Genomic DNA, 20,269 nt, shown 5'->3' with positions numbered 1-20,269 from the left:
GTATTTTTGTCATTTTCGTCAAACCCTAATAACTTCAATTTCTCTCTTCATTCTTTCATTCTTTACAGCCGCATCTTCTCATCTCAAAAACGCATCTCATCTTCTCACTGTTCATCTTCTCAAAACCGCATCAAACGGCAGATCTGTTCATCTTCTCCTTACAGCCGCCGTTCCTCAGGTTTGCTCTCTTCTATAAATCTTCCTTTCTGTTTTGTTCATAAACATATCACAATATGTTTTGTTCTTCCTCTCTGTTTTGTTCTTCCTCTGTTTTGTTCATAAACGTATCACAATCTGTTCATAAACATATCCTCTGTTTTGTTCTTCCTCTCTGTTTTCTCATGAATGATTGAAAAAAACACAAATGACTTCGGTTATCTGTGAGATCTCTATGATAAACTCTACTCTCAGACGCAGGACACATTTAGTTCAATCTTTCTCTGTTGTTTTCCTCTACTGTTTTGTTCATCCTCTATTCTGCTCTCTGTTTCCTTATTTTTGTTGTTTTTGTGGACAACACAGTCATGGCAGCATCAGGTTCTGGTGTTCAATCAAACTCTATGTCTGTTGACTCATGTGCTCAAAGACATAAGCGGACCGGTGATAATCTCAACATTGCTTGGCAATTTAATCACTGGAAGGATTTGAATGATAAGAAAAAGATTTACTGTGATTTATGAATGTGTCATGAGATTTGAATGTTATATTTAATTTTATATTAGATATATGTTTGTTTATAATTTATAGTATTATTTATATAATTTGTCCACAAAAGTGATGAAATAGCGGTCATAGCGCTAGGCGCTATCCCGCTATAGCATTTTTGGGGTCGGCCGCTACGCGCCGCTATCCGCTATTAACTACTATGGTTTATGTGTTAATATCGTGTCTGATGTCTGTGTAAGTGTTTCATAGTTTAGACCAGCTTTTGAAAATAGAATAGCTTATGGAAATAAGTTAGATAGAGTTACCCTTGTTCTCTCCACCATTGTACAAACTGTTTAATCGTGCAGACTTATGTGCAGTGTTGTTAAATGGCTGCCATGGCTTGGCAGATTTTTGAACAATAGCCATAGGCAATCTGTGAAGGAATGCCCGCTAGGCAGCACCATAGGCTGCAATGATATGTTTATATGGTTGATTTTTGGCCTTCCACCATCGAGAACACTGCTTATATAGTTATACGAGAAGAGTTTATTAAGTTGTTGAATAAAACACTCCCTTAATATGTCTTTGCTGGGTACTGTATTACAAAATAGAACCCTATAGTTATTATGTTGCCACTTGCATTGTTAATTTCTGCTATTTTGTTGTCTAGTTACCTGTTTAGAATTAGAAAACCGGAAGAAAGATGGGTAGGGAAGTAAAAAGAGAGTGGAAAGCAAAATTTAAATTAGTCTAAGCAACATGTTTAGAAACTTTGTATACTTAAGGAACAAGGTCTTCTGGTTCTTATGATAGGGTTGTTTGGTGTATCTATCTGACTCATTTAATTTCTTTGTTTACCATTTTGTGGAGATGAGACTTTTTTAGCCTAATCTGGTGAACATATGTATCACATTTTATTTTGCTTTCTCCCCTTCCTTGTTACTGTGCTCATTTGAATCCTCAAACTTCTGTACCTCCATTCTTTTTTCTCGTTCCAATCTGGTATGCTGAAAAATCTTGATCGTTTACAGGAACAGACATTTGAATATTGTTATGAGTTATGACAGCAGGGCTGCGTGACTTCAATCATGACTCATGAATAATGATATCATTAACCAACAAAAAGAGAAAAGGTAATAAATGCATCAAATGCAGTGCATTCATCAGGTTTGTATTCGAGGTGATGACATATTACTTTCGAAGTTTTACTTTTGCAATTTAACATGGATCAGTGTTTCTACGATCTCTGATATGAACCATAGTGCTGTAGAAAGTTTGATGCCACCCTGCTTAGCATCTTTCAGTTTGGTATTTCGTTGCTTGGGATTGAACAACTTATGAAAAATGTAGTTCTTCACAACATTTTGAAAACAATGTGTCGGGATGCTTTTATTTCCTGTGATCATATCTGAAGGCATGACTGTGGCTGCCATTGAAAACCATTGTTGAACTGGATAGTAGAGCCATATCTGTTTTCTGCATTAGAGTCATAATCCATTCGTAACTCTGTTTTCTGCATCAGTTGAATTGAAAATTATTATTGATGATGTAAAATGTGGTGCTAGCTCATTGGTAAGAGTGTAACTATTTCTGTAAGCACTCTATTTGAGACTTCACTGAAGAGTTGTATTTTATTGATACATACGCACGGCATAGTATTTGGCTGGTGCTGTGCTTTTTTTATGTTTGCATTTTAGCAAAATATTTGAGCGACAATTTATGATTCAAAGTAGATACAGTGATATAGTTTTGGTTTGCATAATCTAGTTGTAGACAAATATCTTTATATGATGCCAAAATAGTAATGAACGACCACATATATAGGCAAGCAAAGAGGAAAATATGTTTTTGATTAATTTGTTTGATATGTTATAATGAGGTAAACGATGCTGATAGTGTTCTTCATTGACTTATGACAACATCAATGTCATAACAAGAAGGACGAAACAATTTTAACAAGGACAATGGTGGATAGGCAATCTGCAAATAACTTGAGTCCGTGAATGAATGGAGGGTAGCTTATTTTTTAGGAGCAACCCTGGTTCCTCTTCCTTGTGCTTATTACTTGCTCCATAAAAATGACCCAAATACAAAAATAAGAAAAGGGTCATACTAACGTGTGCCACATGCTAAGGATTCCACATTCTGCCTTTCATCATCTTGGACCAACTTGATTAATTAAAGTGCTTCTTCTTCTAGGTTTAGCTCGACGTTGAGTAAGTTGTTAATTTTTTGTCCATAAGTTTATTTGCACATGAGGGCGTACTATCTATCTAAAAGAGTATACTGGTGTGCTATATATCCACTTTTTCTTCAAAAAAATAAATAATTTTTCATTAGAATGGTTTTGTGGTCATGAGTTAAAATGGCTCAGCCAACTCTTTTATGTTTCAATTCGAGAATGATTGAAGTTTGAAAGAAGAATTTGTATCATTTAGCTTTACATTTTGGGTTGGTGACTTCCAATGGGGATAAAATCATGAAAAGTTTTAAACAATGGGAGAATGATATCTTATATCATCATTATAAAAAAAAAAAAGTATATCTTATATCATACTGATCTTAACTTGTTAACATGATGACTAATATTTCCATTTTGATTCGTAAAATTTAAGTCAAGTAACTAATGGAGCTCACAGTACATAGTTGTTGACATGTTTACACGGTCCTTTTAATATGTAATATTTAGATAATCACATAAATGTTTTTTTGTTCTAAAAAACTAATTACTAGTTGAAAAAAAAGTAAGAACTCTAGCAAATTCTAACGTAATCCCAAAGTCATATTGGTGAGGTTAAATCCAGCTTAAGGATAAGAAGATTAGACATAAAGTTAGGGAAAAAATGAGTATAGTAAACTTTATATGTGCATAGATAAGTATCAGCTCATAGTGAACTTGGCCTGTATTTGATTAGGACACATAGTCCCACATTTTCCTTCCACCATATAAATCATCATCCTTATCATGTGACAAACCAATTAAACTACTCTCTCTGAGCCTCCCTGAAATTCTGATCAGAAGAATAAAAAAACAATGAAACTTCTTTCTTAAGTAAAGAGTCCCACGTTGTTGTAGTATCAGTTTCCACCAATAAAGAAAAAACAAGAGGAAAAATTAAGATTCAGACACCTTGCATGTATGATACTATCACTTTACATCTGAGAATTCAGCTTCTAAATTAGCTTGTTACTTTGTCAACATCAAACATGCCAAAAATGTCACAAACAAAATTTATGACAGAAACTTGCAAGCTGCAGTGAGTTAAAGTGAAGACAAGATATGTCTCAATCATAGTAGTTAATAGCGGATAGCGGCGCGTAGCGGCCGACCCCAAAAATGCTATAGCGGGATAGCGCCTAGCGCTATGACCGCTATTTCATCACTTTTGTGGACAAATTATATAAATAATACTATAAATTATAAACAAACATATATCTAATATAAAATTAAATATAACATTCAAATCTCATGACACATTCATAAATCACAGTAAATCTTTTTCTTATCATTCAAATCCTTCCAGTGATTAAATTGCCAAGCAATGTTGAGATTATCACCGGTCCGCTTATGTCTTTGAGCACATGAGTCAACAGACATAGAGTTTGATTGAACACCAGAACCTGATGCTGCCATGACTGTGTTGTCCACAAAAACAACAAAAATAAGGAAACAGAGAGCAGAATAGAGGATGAACAAAACAGTAGAGGAAAACAACAGAGAAAGATTGAACTAAATGTGTCCTGCGTCTGAGAGTAGAGTTTATCATAGAGATCTCACAGATAACCGAAGTCATTTGTGTTTTTTTCAATCATTCATGAGAAAACAGAGAGGAAGAACAAAACAGAGGATATGTTTATGAACAGATTGTGATACGTTTATGAACAAAACAGAGGAAGAACAAAACAGAGAGGAAGAACAAAACATATTGTGATATGTTTATGAACAAAACAGAAAGGAAGATTTATAGAAGAGAGCAAACCTGAGGAACGGCGGCTGTAAGGAGAAGATGAACAGATCTGCCGTTTGATGCGGTTTTGAGAAGATGAACAGTGAGAAGATGAGATGCGTTTTTGAGATGAGAAGATGCGGCTGTAAAGAATGAAAGAATGAAGAGAGAAATTGAAGTTATTAGGGTTTGACGAAAATGACAAAAATACCCTTGTTTTTTTTTAAAAACCAAGGACAAACTTGTATTTTCAGGTAAAATGAAATAGCGGTGCTAGACTGCAAAACCGCTATGCAGTGTTGCGGCCGCTATTGCGCCGCTATCTCATAACGCTACGCTATGGCTTATTGCATAGCGGTCCGGGACCGCACCGCACCGCGCGGCCGCTATTCGCCGCTATAGCGCCGCTATTGACTACTATGGTCTCAATTTTCGCCGTCTTCACTGTACCTTTGCTTCTACTCTCTGTCTCTTTTTTTCCTGTAGTGTGAAGCTTCATGCTCCTTCTTGTTGCAAAGTTTCTATCTTTTTTATTTGCATTATATTGGGTTGAATTTATTTTAGTTATCAATGCAATTTTCAAAGGAAAAAGCTAAAATGGAAACTGGGTCAAGCTTAGATATTTTCGATAAGGGGAAGGTTATGAGAGGTGTCCGTAACAAGAAGAAACAAGATTCTAATGCTATACAAATCGATCCTTTTGTTCCACGAAGAGATCACAATCCCAAAGAGTTGAAGACTTGGGCAAAGAAAACTGGGTTTGTATCTGATTACTCTGGTGAAGCTGGGACTAGTGCGAGTGAGAATTTTGATAGTGTTATTGTTGTTCATGATGATCATAGAGAAGGAGGTAATTCTCCTAAGATAGAGATTGATCCGGTTCTCGGCATTGCGAGGCCGAGCCGGGACGATGAGATTGAACTAGATTCTGAGTCCAAGCATGGAGTCAGAAGGAGTGAGAAAGACAAGTTTTTGAGGTCAAACTATGCATTGATTGGGACAGTAGGGAACCAAAATCAGAAGAGGAAAAATGGTCTTGAATCTGTTTTGGATTATGGTGACAAGAAAATTGATTTAAGAGCGAATGGTGATACTAATGGATCAACGGAGAATTTGATTAGGGATGGCAATGGTCACGGACTTGGAATCTCTGCGGTTGCTCCAATGCCAGAGCAAAACAAGGAAGAGGAAGGTGTTAGTGAAGGAGATGTTAAGGTGAATCTGTATAAAGAGGGGGAGGACCCTGCTGATAGAGGGTGGCATAGACCTTCTGAAATGAAGTTTGGACTGACAGAAAATCCTGGTCTTGGTTAGTTTAACTTAATCTTTGCTCTCTCTATCTCTCTCTGTTTTTTTTTTTTAATAATTGGAAAAGGCTAATTTTGGATAGTTATCAAAATAGTATGGTTGGTTGAACTTGAGTTTGTATGGAAAAGTTTATATCTAAGCACCAAGCTAGGCACCGGACTCGACAATGACACTAACATGTCAATAGCGGTAATAATTTGAAAAATGGAAAATTGAACGGATTGGTGTCGTGTCTGTGACAGACAGATCTTAACCCTTATGCTAGTCTTAGCCTCAAGTCAATACGGTATATTCTAACCAGTTTCATTCATCATATGATTTTTGAACTGCATAACATTATCCAGAAATGTAATTTCGTCATATGCAGTAAATAGTAATACTGATGTAGCAAGCTTCTGGGTGTTTAGGTATACACAAACTCAAAAGTCTTTTCAATTATAAGCCACAAATTATGAAAATGCGCCTAAAGGTTAAAATCACAATCGGTTTAGCATGAATTTAAGCAATGTTGTTTCGCTTTATCTTGTTATAAATGGCAATGCTGAAAAGGCTAGTACTTCTGTTTTACTTACATCTTAGCATCTTAAACTGCAGTACCTCTTATCTACTATAGCCTGCAGCACTACCTATCATTGATCGGCTCATTAGTGTTAATCCCATTAGTAATGGTCCCAACCATGGGTGGAACAGATGTAAGCATATATGCTTTTTATGTAATAGTTGTTTCTTTGATTATGAACTAGGTGAATTGATAGTTTTCCATACTCATGTATTCACTTTTGCATCAACGATGACAGAACGATACTGCTAATGTGATTTCTACAATGCTGTTTCTTTCCGGCATCACAACAATACTCCATTTGTACTTTGGAACTCGGCTTCCTTTAGTTCAAGGCAGCTCATTTGTGTATTTAGCACCGGCACTAGTTATCATGAATTCCGAAGAGTTTCGAAATCTTACACACCATGTAAGTTTCACTGATAGACAAAAAAATGTTAATTCATTGTCCTTTGATTACTGTTTCTGGTTTTCTATATTAATAATGTATTGTTATAACTGCAGAAATTTAGGCACATAATGAGGGAACTTCAAGGAGCTATAATTGTTGGTTCAACATTCCAATGTATCCTTGGATTCAGTGGTTTAATGTCTCTTCTTCTAAGGTAACAAGGAGCTGCATCTAGTCTTTCTTGTATTCCCGGTTATTACATAGTTTGTCGATAACCTTTTCTCTTGTTTTATTTCTGCCATAGTTTGTTAAGTTATTTAAGGGATATTGGGAGTTAATCATCCTCTAAATAAATCTTCATTTGCAATCTTTTGTTCAACCAATTGATCAGTGATATGAGTTTATTTGTAAGTTTATTCTACATTCATCAAGTAATACCGGTTAGTTTGATAAATTTCTGATGGGAAAGAAATATCTTTCATATTTTCATGTTCAAACTAGTAATTTATGCATCATCATTGGAATAGCAAACAATATCAGTAATTAAACCATATGTTATAGAATTCATTGTCTTTGACACGGTTCCTGGAGAAAGTAATATAGTTTAGGAACAAAATACCCCCTTTATGTTCAAATTTCAATAAATTTCATGGGATTTTATATTTGGTGAATGAAGTGATCAGAAAAAGCTACTGAAATTTATCCAAAATTATCAAGACATGGCATTTTGCTATCTGTCTTTATTCCTTGAAATTTTATTACTATTTGTTGTAGGATAATCAACCCAATTGTGGTGGCTCCAACTGTTGCTGCTGTAGGTTTAGCATTCTTCAGTTATGGCTTTCCACAAGCAGGCACTTGCATGGAAATTAGCATTCCACAAATAGTTTTGGTTCTAATATTCACTCTGGTGAGTCCTCCTGACCGAACCGTTTCATTCATTTTCATAATAAAATGGATCTCTTATCCATTTTTTGGATCTCACATCGTTTTTTTCCTTATTTTCTTATTTGAAGCATCTTCGAGGAATATCTATCTTTGGAAACCACTTGTTTCGAATTTACGCTGTAAGTATTTAAATTAGAATGTCACTTGTTTAATTCTGATTCTTTGAGACAATAAATTTATTGTGTACAATTTTTGTACCCTCTAGTTCATAAAATCATTATTAATTGTGTTATTATTAAGTGTACTAAGTTTTCCTTAACTACTAACAAATTCTGATAATATTTGCAGGTTCCATTAAGTCTTACAATAATTTGGATATATGCGTCATTTTTAACAGCTGGAGGAGCATATAACTACAAAGGATGCAATCCCAACATCCCTAGTTCAAACATTCTGATTGATGCATGCAAAAAACATGCTTATACAATGAAGCATTGCAGAACAGACATATCAAATGCATTGTCAACTTCTTCATGGCTCAGAATTCCTTACCCTTTACAATGGGGTTTCCCTATTTTCCATTTTAGGACTTGCATAATCATGGTTATTACGTCATTGGTTGCCTCTGTGGATTCTGTAAGTACATTATTTTAACAGTTGAATTATTTGAACAAATAGAATTTGGTAATTTTCACATTAACTTTTTAAGTGGTTAACTCAGTTCAAGTAGGTAGTTATGTTCAGTAGATAGTCAATGAATATAATAGGTGTCGAAACTCATTAACCACTAACATTACTTCATTAATCACAGATATGGATGTGATTAAGCATAATATTTAGGTGTTTAACTGCATGTAGATTTGAACAAATGTAGTTAACTACGCTCAAATTTGTGGTTAAAGAAGTACCGTTAATGATTTTCAACACCTGGTACATCCATTAACCATTTTTACTTAGCTAAATATTTCAAGAGTGTTAACTACTTAGAAAGTTATCAGGAAAGCTATCTAAAATTGGTTGTCCAAATATCGCTTCTCTTATTTAAATGCTTGGCTTGTGTTAAAGGACTAATAGTTATGGAATGCTTGAGTGAAATTCCACTCAGCTGATCTGGTTTATATACACTCTAGAGAGTAAATACAATATGGGAGTTACAAGAATATTAATCAGCTTTCTAGTTCCTAAGTACATGAATGTGATTTACTAGGCAGATAATTAACTATTGATCTTCTAGCTACATCAATAACTGTACATATTAATAAGGTATTTATTTTATAATTCCAACACTCCCCCTCAAGATGGAGCATATAGATCAAATGCTCCAAGCTTGGAACAAATACTTTGAATTCGCGGTCCCCTTAAGGATTTTGTGAAGATGTCTGCCAATTGATCGTTAGAGCTAACCGATTCGGTGATGATTTCTTTAGAAAGGACTTTCTCCCGGATGAAGTGACAATCAATCTCAATATGTTTAGTTCTTTCATGAAAGACTGGATTGGAAGCTATATGTAGGGCTGCTTGGTTATCACAACAAAGTTTCATTTGTTGAGTATCTCCAAATTTCAATTCAAGAAGAAGTTGTTTAATCCAAATGAGCTCACATGTAGCTACAGCCATAGCTCTATATTCAGCCTCTGCACTAGACCTGGCAACAACATTTTGCTTCTTGCTCTTCCATGATACAAGATTTCCTCCAATAGACACACAATACCCTGAAGTAGAACGCCTGTCGATGGGTGAACCTGCCCAATCTGCATCGCAAAATCCAACTATTTGAGTGCTTCCCTTGTCTTCATAAAGCAGTCCTTGTCCTAGTTGTTTTTTAATGTATTTCAGAATTCGAATTACTGCATCCCAATGATCTTTATGAGGGGATTGCATGAACTGACTTACCACTCCAACCGCAAAAGAAATATCTGGCCTTGTAATAGTGAGGTAGATGAGCTTTCCAACCAATCTCCGGTACCTTTCAGGATCGGAATAAGGCTCCCCTTGGTTGGGTAACAATTTTTGATTTGGATCCATAGGACTGTCAACTGGTCTACAGTCCAACATAGCAGTTTCTTTAAGTATATCTAATGCATAACTCCTTTGTGAAATGATAACCCCGTTCATTGACTGAGCAACTTCAATACCAAGAAAATATTTCAGCTTTCCTAGATCCTTGGTCTGAAAATGTCGGAATAAATGTTCCTTCAGTTGAGAAATTTTTTCTTCATCATTTCCATTTATGACTATATCGTCTACATAAACCACCAAGTAAACACATCTATTAGGAGAGGTATGGCAATAAAACACTGAATGATCCGCTTCACTACGTTTCAATCCAAAAGCCTGAACCACTGAGCTGAATTTCCCAAACCAAGCTCGTGGGGATTGTTTGAGCCCATAGAGAGAGCGCCGCAATTTGCAAACCAACCTAGACTCCCCCTGAGCAACAAATCCAGGTGGTTGCTCCATATAAATCTCCTCTTCTAAATCTCCATGTAGAAATGCATTTTTAATATCTAATTGATACAATGGCCAATGACGGATGGCAGCTATGGCAAGAAATAAACGAACAGAAGTAATTTTTGCCACAGGAGAGAAAGTATCACCATAATCGAGGCCATAAATCTGGGTATAACCTTTGGCCACCAAACGGGCTTTGAGACGATCAATCTGTCCATTAGGTCCAACTTTAACAGCATAGACCCATCGACACCCAACAGGTTTCTTTCCTGGAGGAAGAGGGACCAAATCCCAAGTGCCATTATGCCCCAAAGCTTGCATTTCATCAATCATGGCTTGTCGCCATCCTGGATGATCAAGTGCCTCACAAACATTTTTAGGAATAGAAATAGAGGATAAAGATGCTATAAAAGAATGATAAGAAGGAGAAAGACGGTGATAACTTAAGAAATTATAAATAGGATGAGGATTTCGAGTTGACCGATTACCTTTCCTAACCGCGATCGATAAATCAGGGATTTCGTCAATCAGGTCTGTAGTAGGGTTGACGCCTGGAGTAGGACATGATTCAGTTGGTCTTTCAGTGCCTTCCAATTCGGTATGTGGTCGTCGTTGGTATGTAATGAGTGGTCTATGAGATGGTGCAGGTGGAGGAATAACTGGGGTTGAATCTGTAGCTGAAACTGATTCATGAAAAGGAGAAAATGATGGACCAAAATAGGGAATTGGAAAAACTTCTTGAGTGGTGTTAGATTCAACCGATGATGGTAAAAAATATGGTTTTTCTTCGAAGAAGGTTACATCTGCTGAAACATAATAACGGTTGTGAACTGGAGAATAACAACGATAACCTTTCTGCAACCTAGAGTATCCAAGAAAAACACACTTGATTGCTCGGGGGGACAACTTATCTAAACCTGGAGAAAGATCATGAACAAAACAAGTACTTCCAAAAACACGTGGATTAATATGAAACAAAGGTTCTTTAGGAAATAAGATGGAGTGAGGAACTTTGTTATTGATAGAAGAAGAGGGCATCCGATTAATCAAAAAACAAGCGGTTAAAATTGCCTCACCCCAATGACGGACGGGTACATTTGCATGAAGTAACAATGTCCGGGCAGTCTCAACGAGATGTCTATTTTTCCTTTCAGCTATTCCATTTTGTTGAGGGGTATGAGGACAAGAAGATTGATGGAGAATTCCATGTGATGTCAAAAAAGAAGTAATAGCAGAAGAGAAATATTCTTTTGCATTATCACTTCTAAGAATACGAATTGTCTTATCAAATTGGGTTTTAATTTCATTAACAAAAGAAGTGAAAATGGACAAAATTTCAGATCGTTCTTTCATTAAGAAAACCCAAGTACATCTAGAAAATTCATCAATAAAGGTAACAAAATATCTATAACCCATAGAAGACACACGACTAGGACCCCATACATCTGAATGAATAACTGAAAAAGGTGAGTCGACACGACTTTCAACTTGTCTAACAAAAGAAGATCGAACATGTTTTCCTAATTGACAGGATTCACAAGAGAGTGTCTTTATTTTTTCAAGACCTGGAACCATTATTTTTAGTTTGGATAGGTGAGGATGTCCAAACCGTTCATGAATAAGTTTTGGTGAATTGGAGGCACTGCAAATCCAAGAAGAATCAGACTTTAGATAGTAAAGACCATGTGATTCATGTCCTACGCCAATCGTCCGACCCGTACCACGTTCCTGTATAACAAATGAGTTAGCATCAAAGGTTACTGAACAATTATGAGAACGAGTAAGTTGACTGAGAGAAACCAAATTGAAAGGGCAACCAGGTATAAACAAGACAGAACTTAAGGACAGAGAAGTAGTGGGTGACACATGACCTATACCCTTTGCTGCAACTCTAGAACCATCGGCTAGAGTAATAAAATGAGGATTTTTGTTAGGAGAGATAGATGAAAATAATGAACCATTACCAGCAATGTGATCAGAGGCACCTGAATCAATTATCCAAGAACTTTGATCATGACCAGATTGAGAAATACAAGCAGTGGAGTTATGAGCAACTACAGCAGATGAGCTTGGAGATTCCTTGGCAGCTTTTAGCTGAAGGTATTCTTGATAGTCAGCTTCTGAAAATTTCATCTCTGATGTTTCAGACTTGGAAGTATTCGCAGATTTTCCAGGAAATCCATAAATAGAATAACAAGTGTCTTGTGTGTGGCCCATTCTTTTGCAATAAGAACATTGAGGTCGACCTCCTCTTCCACCTCGTCCTCCACGACTTCCACGACCTCCTCGTCCCCCTCGGTTGGAAACCAAGGCAGAAGCTTCAACAACATCAACTGAATTTACTTCTGTTTTAGGCGAAGGGACTCGAAGGAGACGAGTTGTTAAATTTTCTAAAGAAGGAACTTCTTGTCCAGTTAGGACTTGATCACGAACATGATCAAAATCTGGGTGCATTCCTCTTAGAACCAACACCATATATAGATTATCAAGTTTTTTCTTCATTTCTTCAATTTTGTCGGCTTCCAAAGATAATTTTAACTCCTCTACCGCAGATTGAGCTTTGGAAACATAGGAAACCATGTCATGGTCTGTTTGCTTTAGAGTGGCCAATTTTTGTGCAGCATCATACAATTGTTGGATGTCATTAGCAAAGACACTTTGAGCCTTCTGCCAGAAAGAGTGGCAAGTTTTAAAGGCTCTAAAGTTCGTCAAGATGGTCGGCTCAACAGATTGCCATAGGAGAGAACAAAGCTGATAATCAAGCTTTTTCCATTCATCACGTTTTTCTGTTGAAATACTTTCTGATGATTGTTTCAGATGTTCCTCATAGCCTTGGCCAAGAAACCAAAGTTCTACAGAGGAAGACCAAGCTAAATAATTTTTTCCATTCAATTTTTCTGAAGTGATTGTTGGTGTTCCAGAGAAAGAGAAAGTAGGTCCATTATTTTTTTGAGAGCCTGAGGCCATTGTGAGAAAAGCAAGAAAGAACTAGAAACAAAGGACCCAAAAAAAAAAAAAATAAATAGATCCTGGAAACCAGAAACAGAGGACCACAAATGGAGGAGAGTGTGAGAGTGACTTTTGGACTAGTGGTACTGCAGGACCAGAGGCAGTGACCCTTCAAAGAGAACCTGCTCTAGATACCATGTTAAAGGACTAATAGTTATGGAATGCTTGAGTGAAATTCCACTCAGCTGATCTGGTTTATATACACTCTAGAGAGTAAATACAATATGGGAGTTACAAGAATATTAATCAACTTTCTAGTTCCTAAGTACATGAATGTGATTTACTAGGCAGATAATTAACTATTGATCTTCTAGCTACATCAATAACTGTACATATTAATAAGGTATTTATTTTATAATTCCAACAGCTTGCAATTGTAAAATATCATTTATGAAGTAGCACACATACCAGTGTCGTCAAATAAAGGCTAACTCAACGTAACACTATAGCGCAGAGGAATTTAAACAAACCGCTATCATTCCACTATACGCTACTAAGGGCTGTCAAATAGAGGTTATAGCAGCACTATAGAGCTGCAGTGTAGCGGAATTTGAACAAAACACTTTTTCGAGATTGACAACAATGACACACACAGAGAGAAAGAAATATCCTCACTAAACAATCAGTTTGGGAAAACTCAAACAATATCTAAACACCGGACTTTCATATATAAAAATGCATGTTAAATCACAAATGCAAAATGGTGATTTTCATTAAGGTTTTAGATCGCAGTCGCGGCCGCATCAGTATCATTGATATTGCAGAGATTCTCAGTCAAATACGGCTGATAAACCCTCATTTGCACTTGTAAAAGAATCAAAATTTGATGTAGCAGTTCAGATCATGGTCATAAACCTCTTTATAAGACCCCTATCATCAATGTGCAAAATCACTTTTAAAGCTTCAAATGAATTTATGTGAATGGTGTGTCCATTTTGTAGGTTGGAACTTATCATAGTTCATCTCTGAGAATTAATTTGAGGCCTCCAACCCCCGGAGTTGTGAACCGTGGAATTGCATTGGAGGGTTTCTGTAGTATATTAGCAGGTCTTTGGGGTTCAGGAACTGGATCAACTACATTGACAGAAAATGTTCACACAATTGACATAACAAAGGTGGCAAGTCGGAGAGTAGTGGAACTTGGAGCAGCCTTCATGATCCTCTTCTCATTTATGGGTAAAACAACAAAACTCGATCACATAAGTCATAGTTTTTTGTGTTAGCCCTCCATATCCCAGGGAAAGTGCCCCTGATAATCTGGAGTTCGGCCAAACGATAAAGTAAAATCTGACTAAAGAATGTTTCAGCCGAGAACAAAAATAAAGTGTAATCTAACTAGTGTTTTAATAACTAAAATTAGAAAATGATAATTCTCAACTATTGTCATGTACTCATGTTAAATTTAATGCAATAAAGTGCCAATAATTAAGGTTCTATATGCTTTTTTCTTAACAGGAAAGGTAGGTGCTCTTCTGGCTTCTATTCCACAGGCCTTGGCTGCATCTGTACTGTGTTTCATGTGGGCTCTTATTACAGCATTAGGTCTCTCAACATTACAGTATGGTCAATCAGGAAGCTTTAGGAACATAACAATAGTTGGTGTTTCATTGTTCCTTGGTTTATCCATCCCTGCCTATTTTCAACAATACCAGCCTCAGTCCAGTTTGATATTGCCCTCTTATCTGGTACCATATGCAGCTGCTTCTAGTGGACCATTCCATTCAGGCGTTAAACAAGTAAGCAAGACTTATCTATGTTGACATCCCTTGGATCCAATACTTCTGTTTTTTAAAGAAAAATTTGAAGTTTAATACTCCCTCCATTTCAAAAATTTTAAACGACACTTATTTTACACGACACTTATTTATTGTATTTCTTAAGCTATGTGAAAACTCTAAACCACACTTCTTTTAGAACACAGGGAGTAAGGAAACAGGTTTTATAGTTTACATAATATGTCAATCTTTAAGTTAGTTAAATTAATTCACAAGCTTCTAATATTAATTTTGATCCAAATTAATACTACTGTACATATTTACCATCCAAAATAAATCTATTCACAAATATTTAGCAACTAATGCTAGGATTTTGTTCCGCCTAGTTAGATATTCTTTGAAGTCACACAGTCAGCGGGTTTCCTGTCAAAATCATCGGACGACTCATTTTAAACTCGATAAATAAGTTTTAAAAAGTAAAATAAACCTGAGTCGTCGGTCCCAACGTGCTGATTGCATTACTACACGGATTTTTTGACAGCCAGAAATCCAGATCCCTAAAACTACTAGCTAGTTTCTTTATTTGGTGAAGCTAACCTAACTTCTCACTTTTATTCTCCCATTTTTACTAGCTTGATTTTGCAATCAATGCTCTGATGTCCTTAAACATGGTGGTTACACTGTTGGTGGCATTCATACTGGAAAACACTGTCCCTAGAAGTTCTCAAGAACGCACGGTGTATATGTGGACGCGACCTCAAGACACTGCGACTGATCCCTCACTGGCATCTGCATATTCACTGCCAAGGAAAGTTGCTAGATGTTTCTGTTGGGCAAAATGGTTAGGAGTCTGATTACTAGGTTATCCATGGAGTTCCTCTATTCAACTGGGATGCGAACGTAGTTGGGATATTAGCTACCATAGTGATGCTTTTTCATGCCAATATTCGGTTAAAAAAAGGGAGCCTAGAAGATATAGAAGCTTATGAAGAATAAAAGCATATAAATGGATTGAATAACAGTAATACCAAATAGGAAATAGTATAGCACTGATTACTTATACATGATTCTTTTGATCAATTGATAATTCATTTTTTGTAGTTTCTATCTGTTTGATATTTAAAATATCAATAAATCAATGAAAATTGATAAACCTTGCAACAAATGTATAGTTCTAGTGTATAGGCTGAACATCCGAATCATACACTTGGAGTTTTTATTTGAGGATATTTGATTGTTTTAGTATATCAGAGGAAAAAGGATAGAAAAAAAGTCATAATATAAACTGTAGTGCTGTCATTAAAAAAAAAGTTACAATGTCTGTGATCCAATTAATCCACCATTACATAAAAAATACAACCTTTTAAGCATAGATTTTTCTCAATAAACTTTTACGCATAGCTTAATATGGGGAGCGAAACCGCGACTGAGGCGAAATAGCGAGACTGAAACTACATTTAAGTGTTTTATTGTTGTGTCTATTTTACAACTTTAGCTGATTTCTTCCTTTGCCAGAACTGAATTAGGGAACGAAGGTTGTGATTAGGGAAAAGTAATGTGTTCTTCAGCCTCAAGCTTTTGGGTGAAATTTCATTCCCAGATTGCAACCATTGTTCTATTGCTTCTAGCTCATAAGAAAACCCATCTGCTGCTATGTGTGGATTTCTCATTACCTTCTGCACCAAGCATCACAAAAATCATAACCTTAAGTTAAAGGGTAACCTAAATAGCATTGTCATTATCAAAATATATAAGTATGAGAATATATATATGTATATATATATATATATATATATATATATATATATATATATATATATATATATATATATATATATAGAGAGAGAGAGAGAGAGAGAGAGAGAGAGAGAGAGAGATTTGGAGACTAACTTGAAGGATTGGACAAAGGAAAACATTAGGCACTTTATTGGAGTCACAACCCTTTCTTTTGATCTCATTAAGTTCCTTCATGACTCTTGTTATACTCATTTCTTCATTGGATTCACAGTTCATGGACATGCACCTCATTGCTAAGCTCAATAGTTCTCTTGCTACATCCAATGGCCATTCTTCACCAATCTCATCAAAAAAGGCTTCCATATCAATTGTCACCCAATTTCCTCTTCCAGTCAATAAATGCAACAACAAAACCCCTATTGCCTTAACATCTGATCCAACATTACATTCTTTATTGCACTCATGAAGACCAAACAGTTTGATCTTTGCAACAAAATTGTTGTCTAGGAGGATGTTGGATGGAGAAATGTGACAATGAGTTATGGGCCTGGGCTGAAATGAGTTTAGAAAGCCCAGCCCAGAACAAACTTCTATGGCTATCCTTATCCAATCTTGCCAGCTCATGGACTTCTTTCTTGTCTTGCAAGGTAGCATTTCTTCCAAACTCCCATTGTGCATGTACTCCAAAACTAAGCATTTGGGCTCATAGCAGAATCCCAATATAGCAACCAGATGAGGATGTTGAATATTACCAAGGGACCTCAACTATAAACAGTTTAATTTTAACTTCAGAGAAAACATTTTTTATACTACTAGTATTAATGTTCAAGCATGTGAAGGAAACTTTAGAAAACCTTTTTTTTACCTTAGCTTGGAAATCATGTTGGGACAAGGCAAGATTAGAATGAAGCATCTTGATTGCAACATTGGAATGATCAATGTGTCCTCTATAAACATTACTCCAATCCCCACAACATTTCAACCTAAAATGTTCTGAAAAGTTGTGACTGGCCATTATGATCTCTTCCTTTGTGTACGCTCTTAAACTACAACCATTCTCTATTACCTTATTACGCATTTCTGTGGCATCGTTTTCTTTGAAAAATTTAATCCTTTTGTTAAACACATCCCTTTGTTTGCTTAACTCATCTATCTCCATTAACATCTTTGTCCTTTCAGTCATTACTTTCTCTAATTTGGTTTCACATTCTGAAACTGCCAATGTGGAAACATTAAGTTTATTTTTTAGGTCTAGTTGTATATCTTGCAGTGAGCTAAGCCTTTGTTTGCTCTCTTCAACATACATTCTAATATAATGAATTTGATCTTTTTCTACATTAAGTTCCTTCTTTATCTCTTCCCTTTTTGTCACTTCTTCACTTTTTAGATATTCAAGTTCTTCTTCCTGCAGTATTATGCTTTTTGTGATAAGAATATAAGTCAATTAAATATATTTTTTGTCCTAACAAAATTCACTATTTTTCATGTTTAGTCCCTACATAAATTTTGAGCAATTTTAGTTTCAATTTTGCTTTTAATGTGACTAAATACAGAACTTATAAACACTCAATTTTTGTATTTTTTTTTAAACTATAAACTACAATTGAATTAAATTTACAGAGACTAAATTTAAAAAGTCGTAATTTTATAGGAACTAAATTGATTTATGAATATTATTACCCGACGACTGCATATATAAATCGCCCATTCAGCTTTTGCATGTCTCTCCAAATTGTCCTTTTCTTCTTTTCTTTCCATTTGGATTGTATTATAAGCTTCATTCAGTTTATCAATGACAATCTCCAATTTTTCTTCAGCACTCTGAGTTTGTACCAAATTAGGGCCACAATTTTTTTATAAGTTAGCATGTAAATGTGACATAATATAAGCAAGATACATTCTCACCCTCGACATCAATTTGTATGTATGCATCCAAAAAGATTATGTCATTTGGATGCACACTTACGAAAAATTTGTGCGCTTCAAATGCACACTTTTGACAACATGGAAAGTTTTTTAGTAGCGAGGGCGAGACTATAAAAGAAGTACGTATTTTTTTTTTTATAAGTATACTTTTGAAGTATATGTAGCGGTGAGAGAAGAAACTCTCAAAATGATATCGATCACAATTTCTTACCTTATTATTGGAATTTTTAAGTTGTTGGACATATGACTCAACTGGACTTAAGAAGGAATCATCACTGTCTTGTTCAAAACTTCTTTCATCCAAATGTAAGGACATTAACTCTTGTAAATAATTGTCAATTTCTTCCATATAAAGTTCCCACTGATTTTGGTCAAGATGAGACTCCAAACTTGTTGAGGTAGTTGGTGATCTGCTAGAACTTCTTTGGTTGGAATCAATGGTTTTATCACAAAACATTCTTTCTATCCAATATTTAAAACTTGTCTTATCTCTCATTTTGGCAACCTTGACCCCACTATCATCCTCCATGGTTATCTCATCATTTTTAACTCTTGGTGAAACTTGTTTCCCTCCACAGATAATGAATAATTCACAGAAATCAGGCTTGTGCTGATGAACATAGAATAATCCGTTCATCGCATCTTTAGATTTCCTATACAAGATGAAAGTATAAGTAGAATCATTGAAGAGTTGCATGCACAAACATTAATATTAGTGAAATATAGAAATATAGATAGAAAGAGTACAAGGAAGGCCTCATGAACGAAAATCCGAGGACCAATTTGGTTATTCCAAGACCAAAGATCAAGTCTATAGTGAGATTCTGCATTGGTTCATCAAATTTCTCAACCTCAAATGTTTCAGCCGGAACCTACAATACATGCATGCAGAGATAAAATACATTACAACAACGACAAGCCTTATCCCATTAAATGAGACCGGCTAAGAGATAAAATACATTAATTGGAGGAAATCATTTAAGCAAAGTTCCTTTTCATTTGAAAATATAAAATTTCCTCACTTTGTCACATAAAGCTATGTACTTGGAAAGTAGCTTGTTGATTATGGTTTCCTCATATTTCCTTATACGTTCTAGTGTCTCGTCACATGCACCTTTTGCAGGTAGTTTTCCAACTGCAAAAAAAAAAAAAAAAAAATCACAATGTAAATGATGAATTTATTTATTTATTTTTACTTAGACACAAATGAGAAACTTACGGAGGGTATAAACATGATCATTGGAAGAGTTGTATTTGACATGTAAAATGATTATAGAGATATTTGGATGAGAATTCCATTTCTTGAGAGCCCAATCCAATGTTTGAAATCCATCTAACACATCATAGCCAACTGCAACATAGATTTTTTCAATTTGAGTTGCATCCATATCCATGACTTAGAGGATTGTTAGGGTACCATAATTTTAGGCTAGTCTAGACTCATGTGTGACAAATTTATTAGTTGGAAAATATAAATAGATGTATATAGAAAACTTTGATCAATGATGGGCGATATTTACTAGTGTGTGTTGAATGCTATTATGTTGTTATTGTTTTCAGATAATGTTGAACCAAGAGAGCCCTTTGGACTGGCTTGTCTTGCTTTCTACACTTGGAAAACTAATGTGCATGTCGTTGGTAATATTCTTAGGATATACATATTTTTCTAGCATGAATTTATTTGTCTAGT

General features: G+C 35.5%; 2 protein-coding genes and 2 long non-coding RNA genes across 6 annotated transcripts; 2 read left to right on the top strand and 2 right to left on the bottom strand.

Moving 5' to 3' along the window:
- The first annotated feature begins 38 nt into the window (after positions 1–38).
- LOC146900202 (uncharacterized) lies at positions 39–761 on the top strand. The gene is made up of 2 exons (XR_015024109.1): positions 39–178; positions 523–761. It is a non-coding gene; the product is annotated as an uncharacterized LOC146900202 (long non-coding RNA).
- Positions 762–1,330: 569 nt separating this feature from the next.
- LOC146900200 (nucleobase-ascorbate transporter 11-like) lies at positions 1,331–16,081 on the top strand. 3 transcript variants are annotated; one of them, XM_085739097.1, is made up of 11 exons: positions 1,331–1,781; positions 5,181–5,904; positions 6,498–6,595; positions 6,701–6,871; positions 6,967–7,067; positions 7,628–7,763; positions 7,870–7,920; positions 8,090–8,377; positions 14,143–14,377; positions 14,657–14,937; positions 15,549–16,081. In XM_085739097.1, the coding sequence occupies exons 2-11, from the start codon at positions 5,193–5,195 to the stop codon at positions 15,768–15,770; spliced, it is 2,295 nt and encodes a 764-aa protein (XP_085595223.1). In that variant the 5' UTR covers positions 1,331–1,781; positions 5,181–5,192; the 3' UTR covers positions 15,771–16,081. The 3 variants fall into 3 exon arrangements, with proteins under 3 accessions (XP_085595223.1, XP_085595222.1, XP_085595221.1); XM_085739096.1 differs by having other exon boundaries at positions 1,331–2,864; XM_085739095.1 differs by lacking the exon at positions 1,331–1,781 and having other exon boundaries at positions 5,165–5,904.
- Positions 4,067–4,768, bottom strand: LOC146900201 (uncharacterized). Its single transcript, XR_015024108.1, has 2 exons — positions 4,629–4,768; positions 4,067–4,284 (listed from the first exon to the last, which is right to left on the bottom strand). It is a non-coding gene; the product is annotated as an uncharacterized LOC146900201 (long non-coding RNA).
- Positions 16,082–16,324: 243 nt separating the features above from the next.
- Positions 16,325–19,967, bottom strand: LOC146900199 (putative U-box domain-containing protein 50). The gene is made up of 8 exons (XM_085739099.1): positions 19,799–19,967; positions 19,602–19,714; positions 19,327–19,451; positions 18,791–19,232; positions 18,334–18,474; positions 17,508–18,058; positions 16,807–17,413; positions 16,325–16,592 (listed from the first exon to the last, which is right to left on the bottom strand). Exons 1-8 carry the CDS (start codon positions 19,965–19,967, stop codon positions 16,395–16,397), a joined length of 2,346 nt encoding a protein of 781 aa, XP_085595225.1. The 3' UTR covers positions 16,325–16,394.
- Positions 19,968–20,269: the final 302 nt, after the last annotated feature.

The sequence above is a fragment of the Medicago sativa genome, chromosome 8 (assembly GCF_051527215.1).
Source record: "Medicago sativa cultivar Bolivia chromosome 8, Bolivia_mono, whole genome shotgun sequence".
Taxonomy (NCBI): Eukaryota; Viridiplantae; Streptophyta; class Magnoliopsida; order Fabales; family Fabaceae; genus Medicago; species Medicago sativa.
Note: the sequence above shows the minus strand (reverse complement) of the source record. Positions and strands in the feature narration are given on the sequence as shown.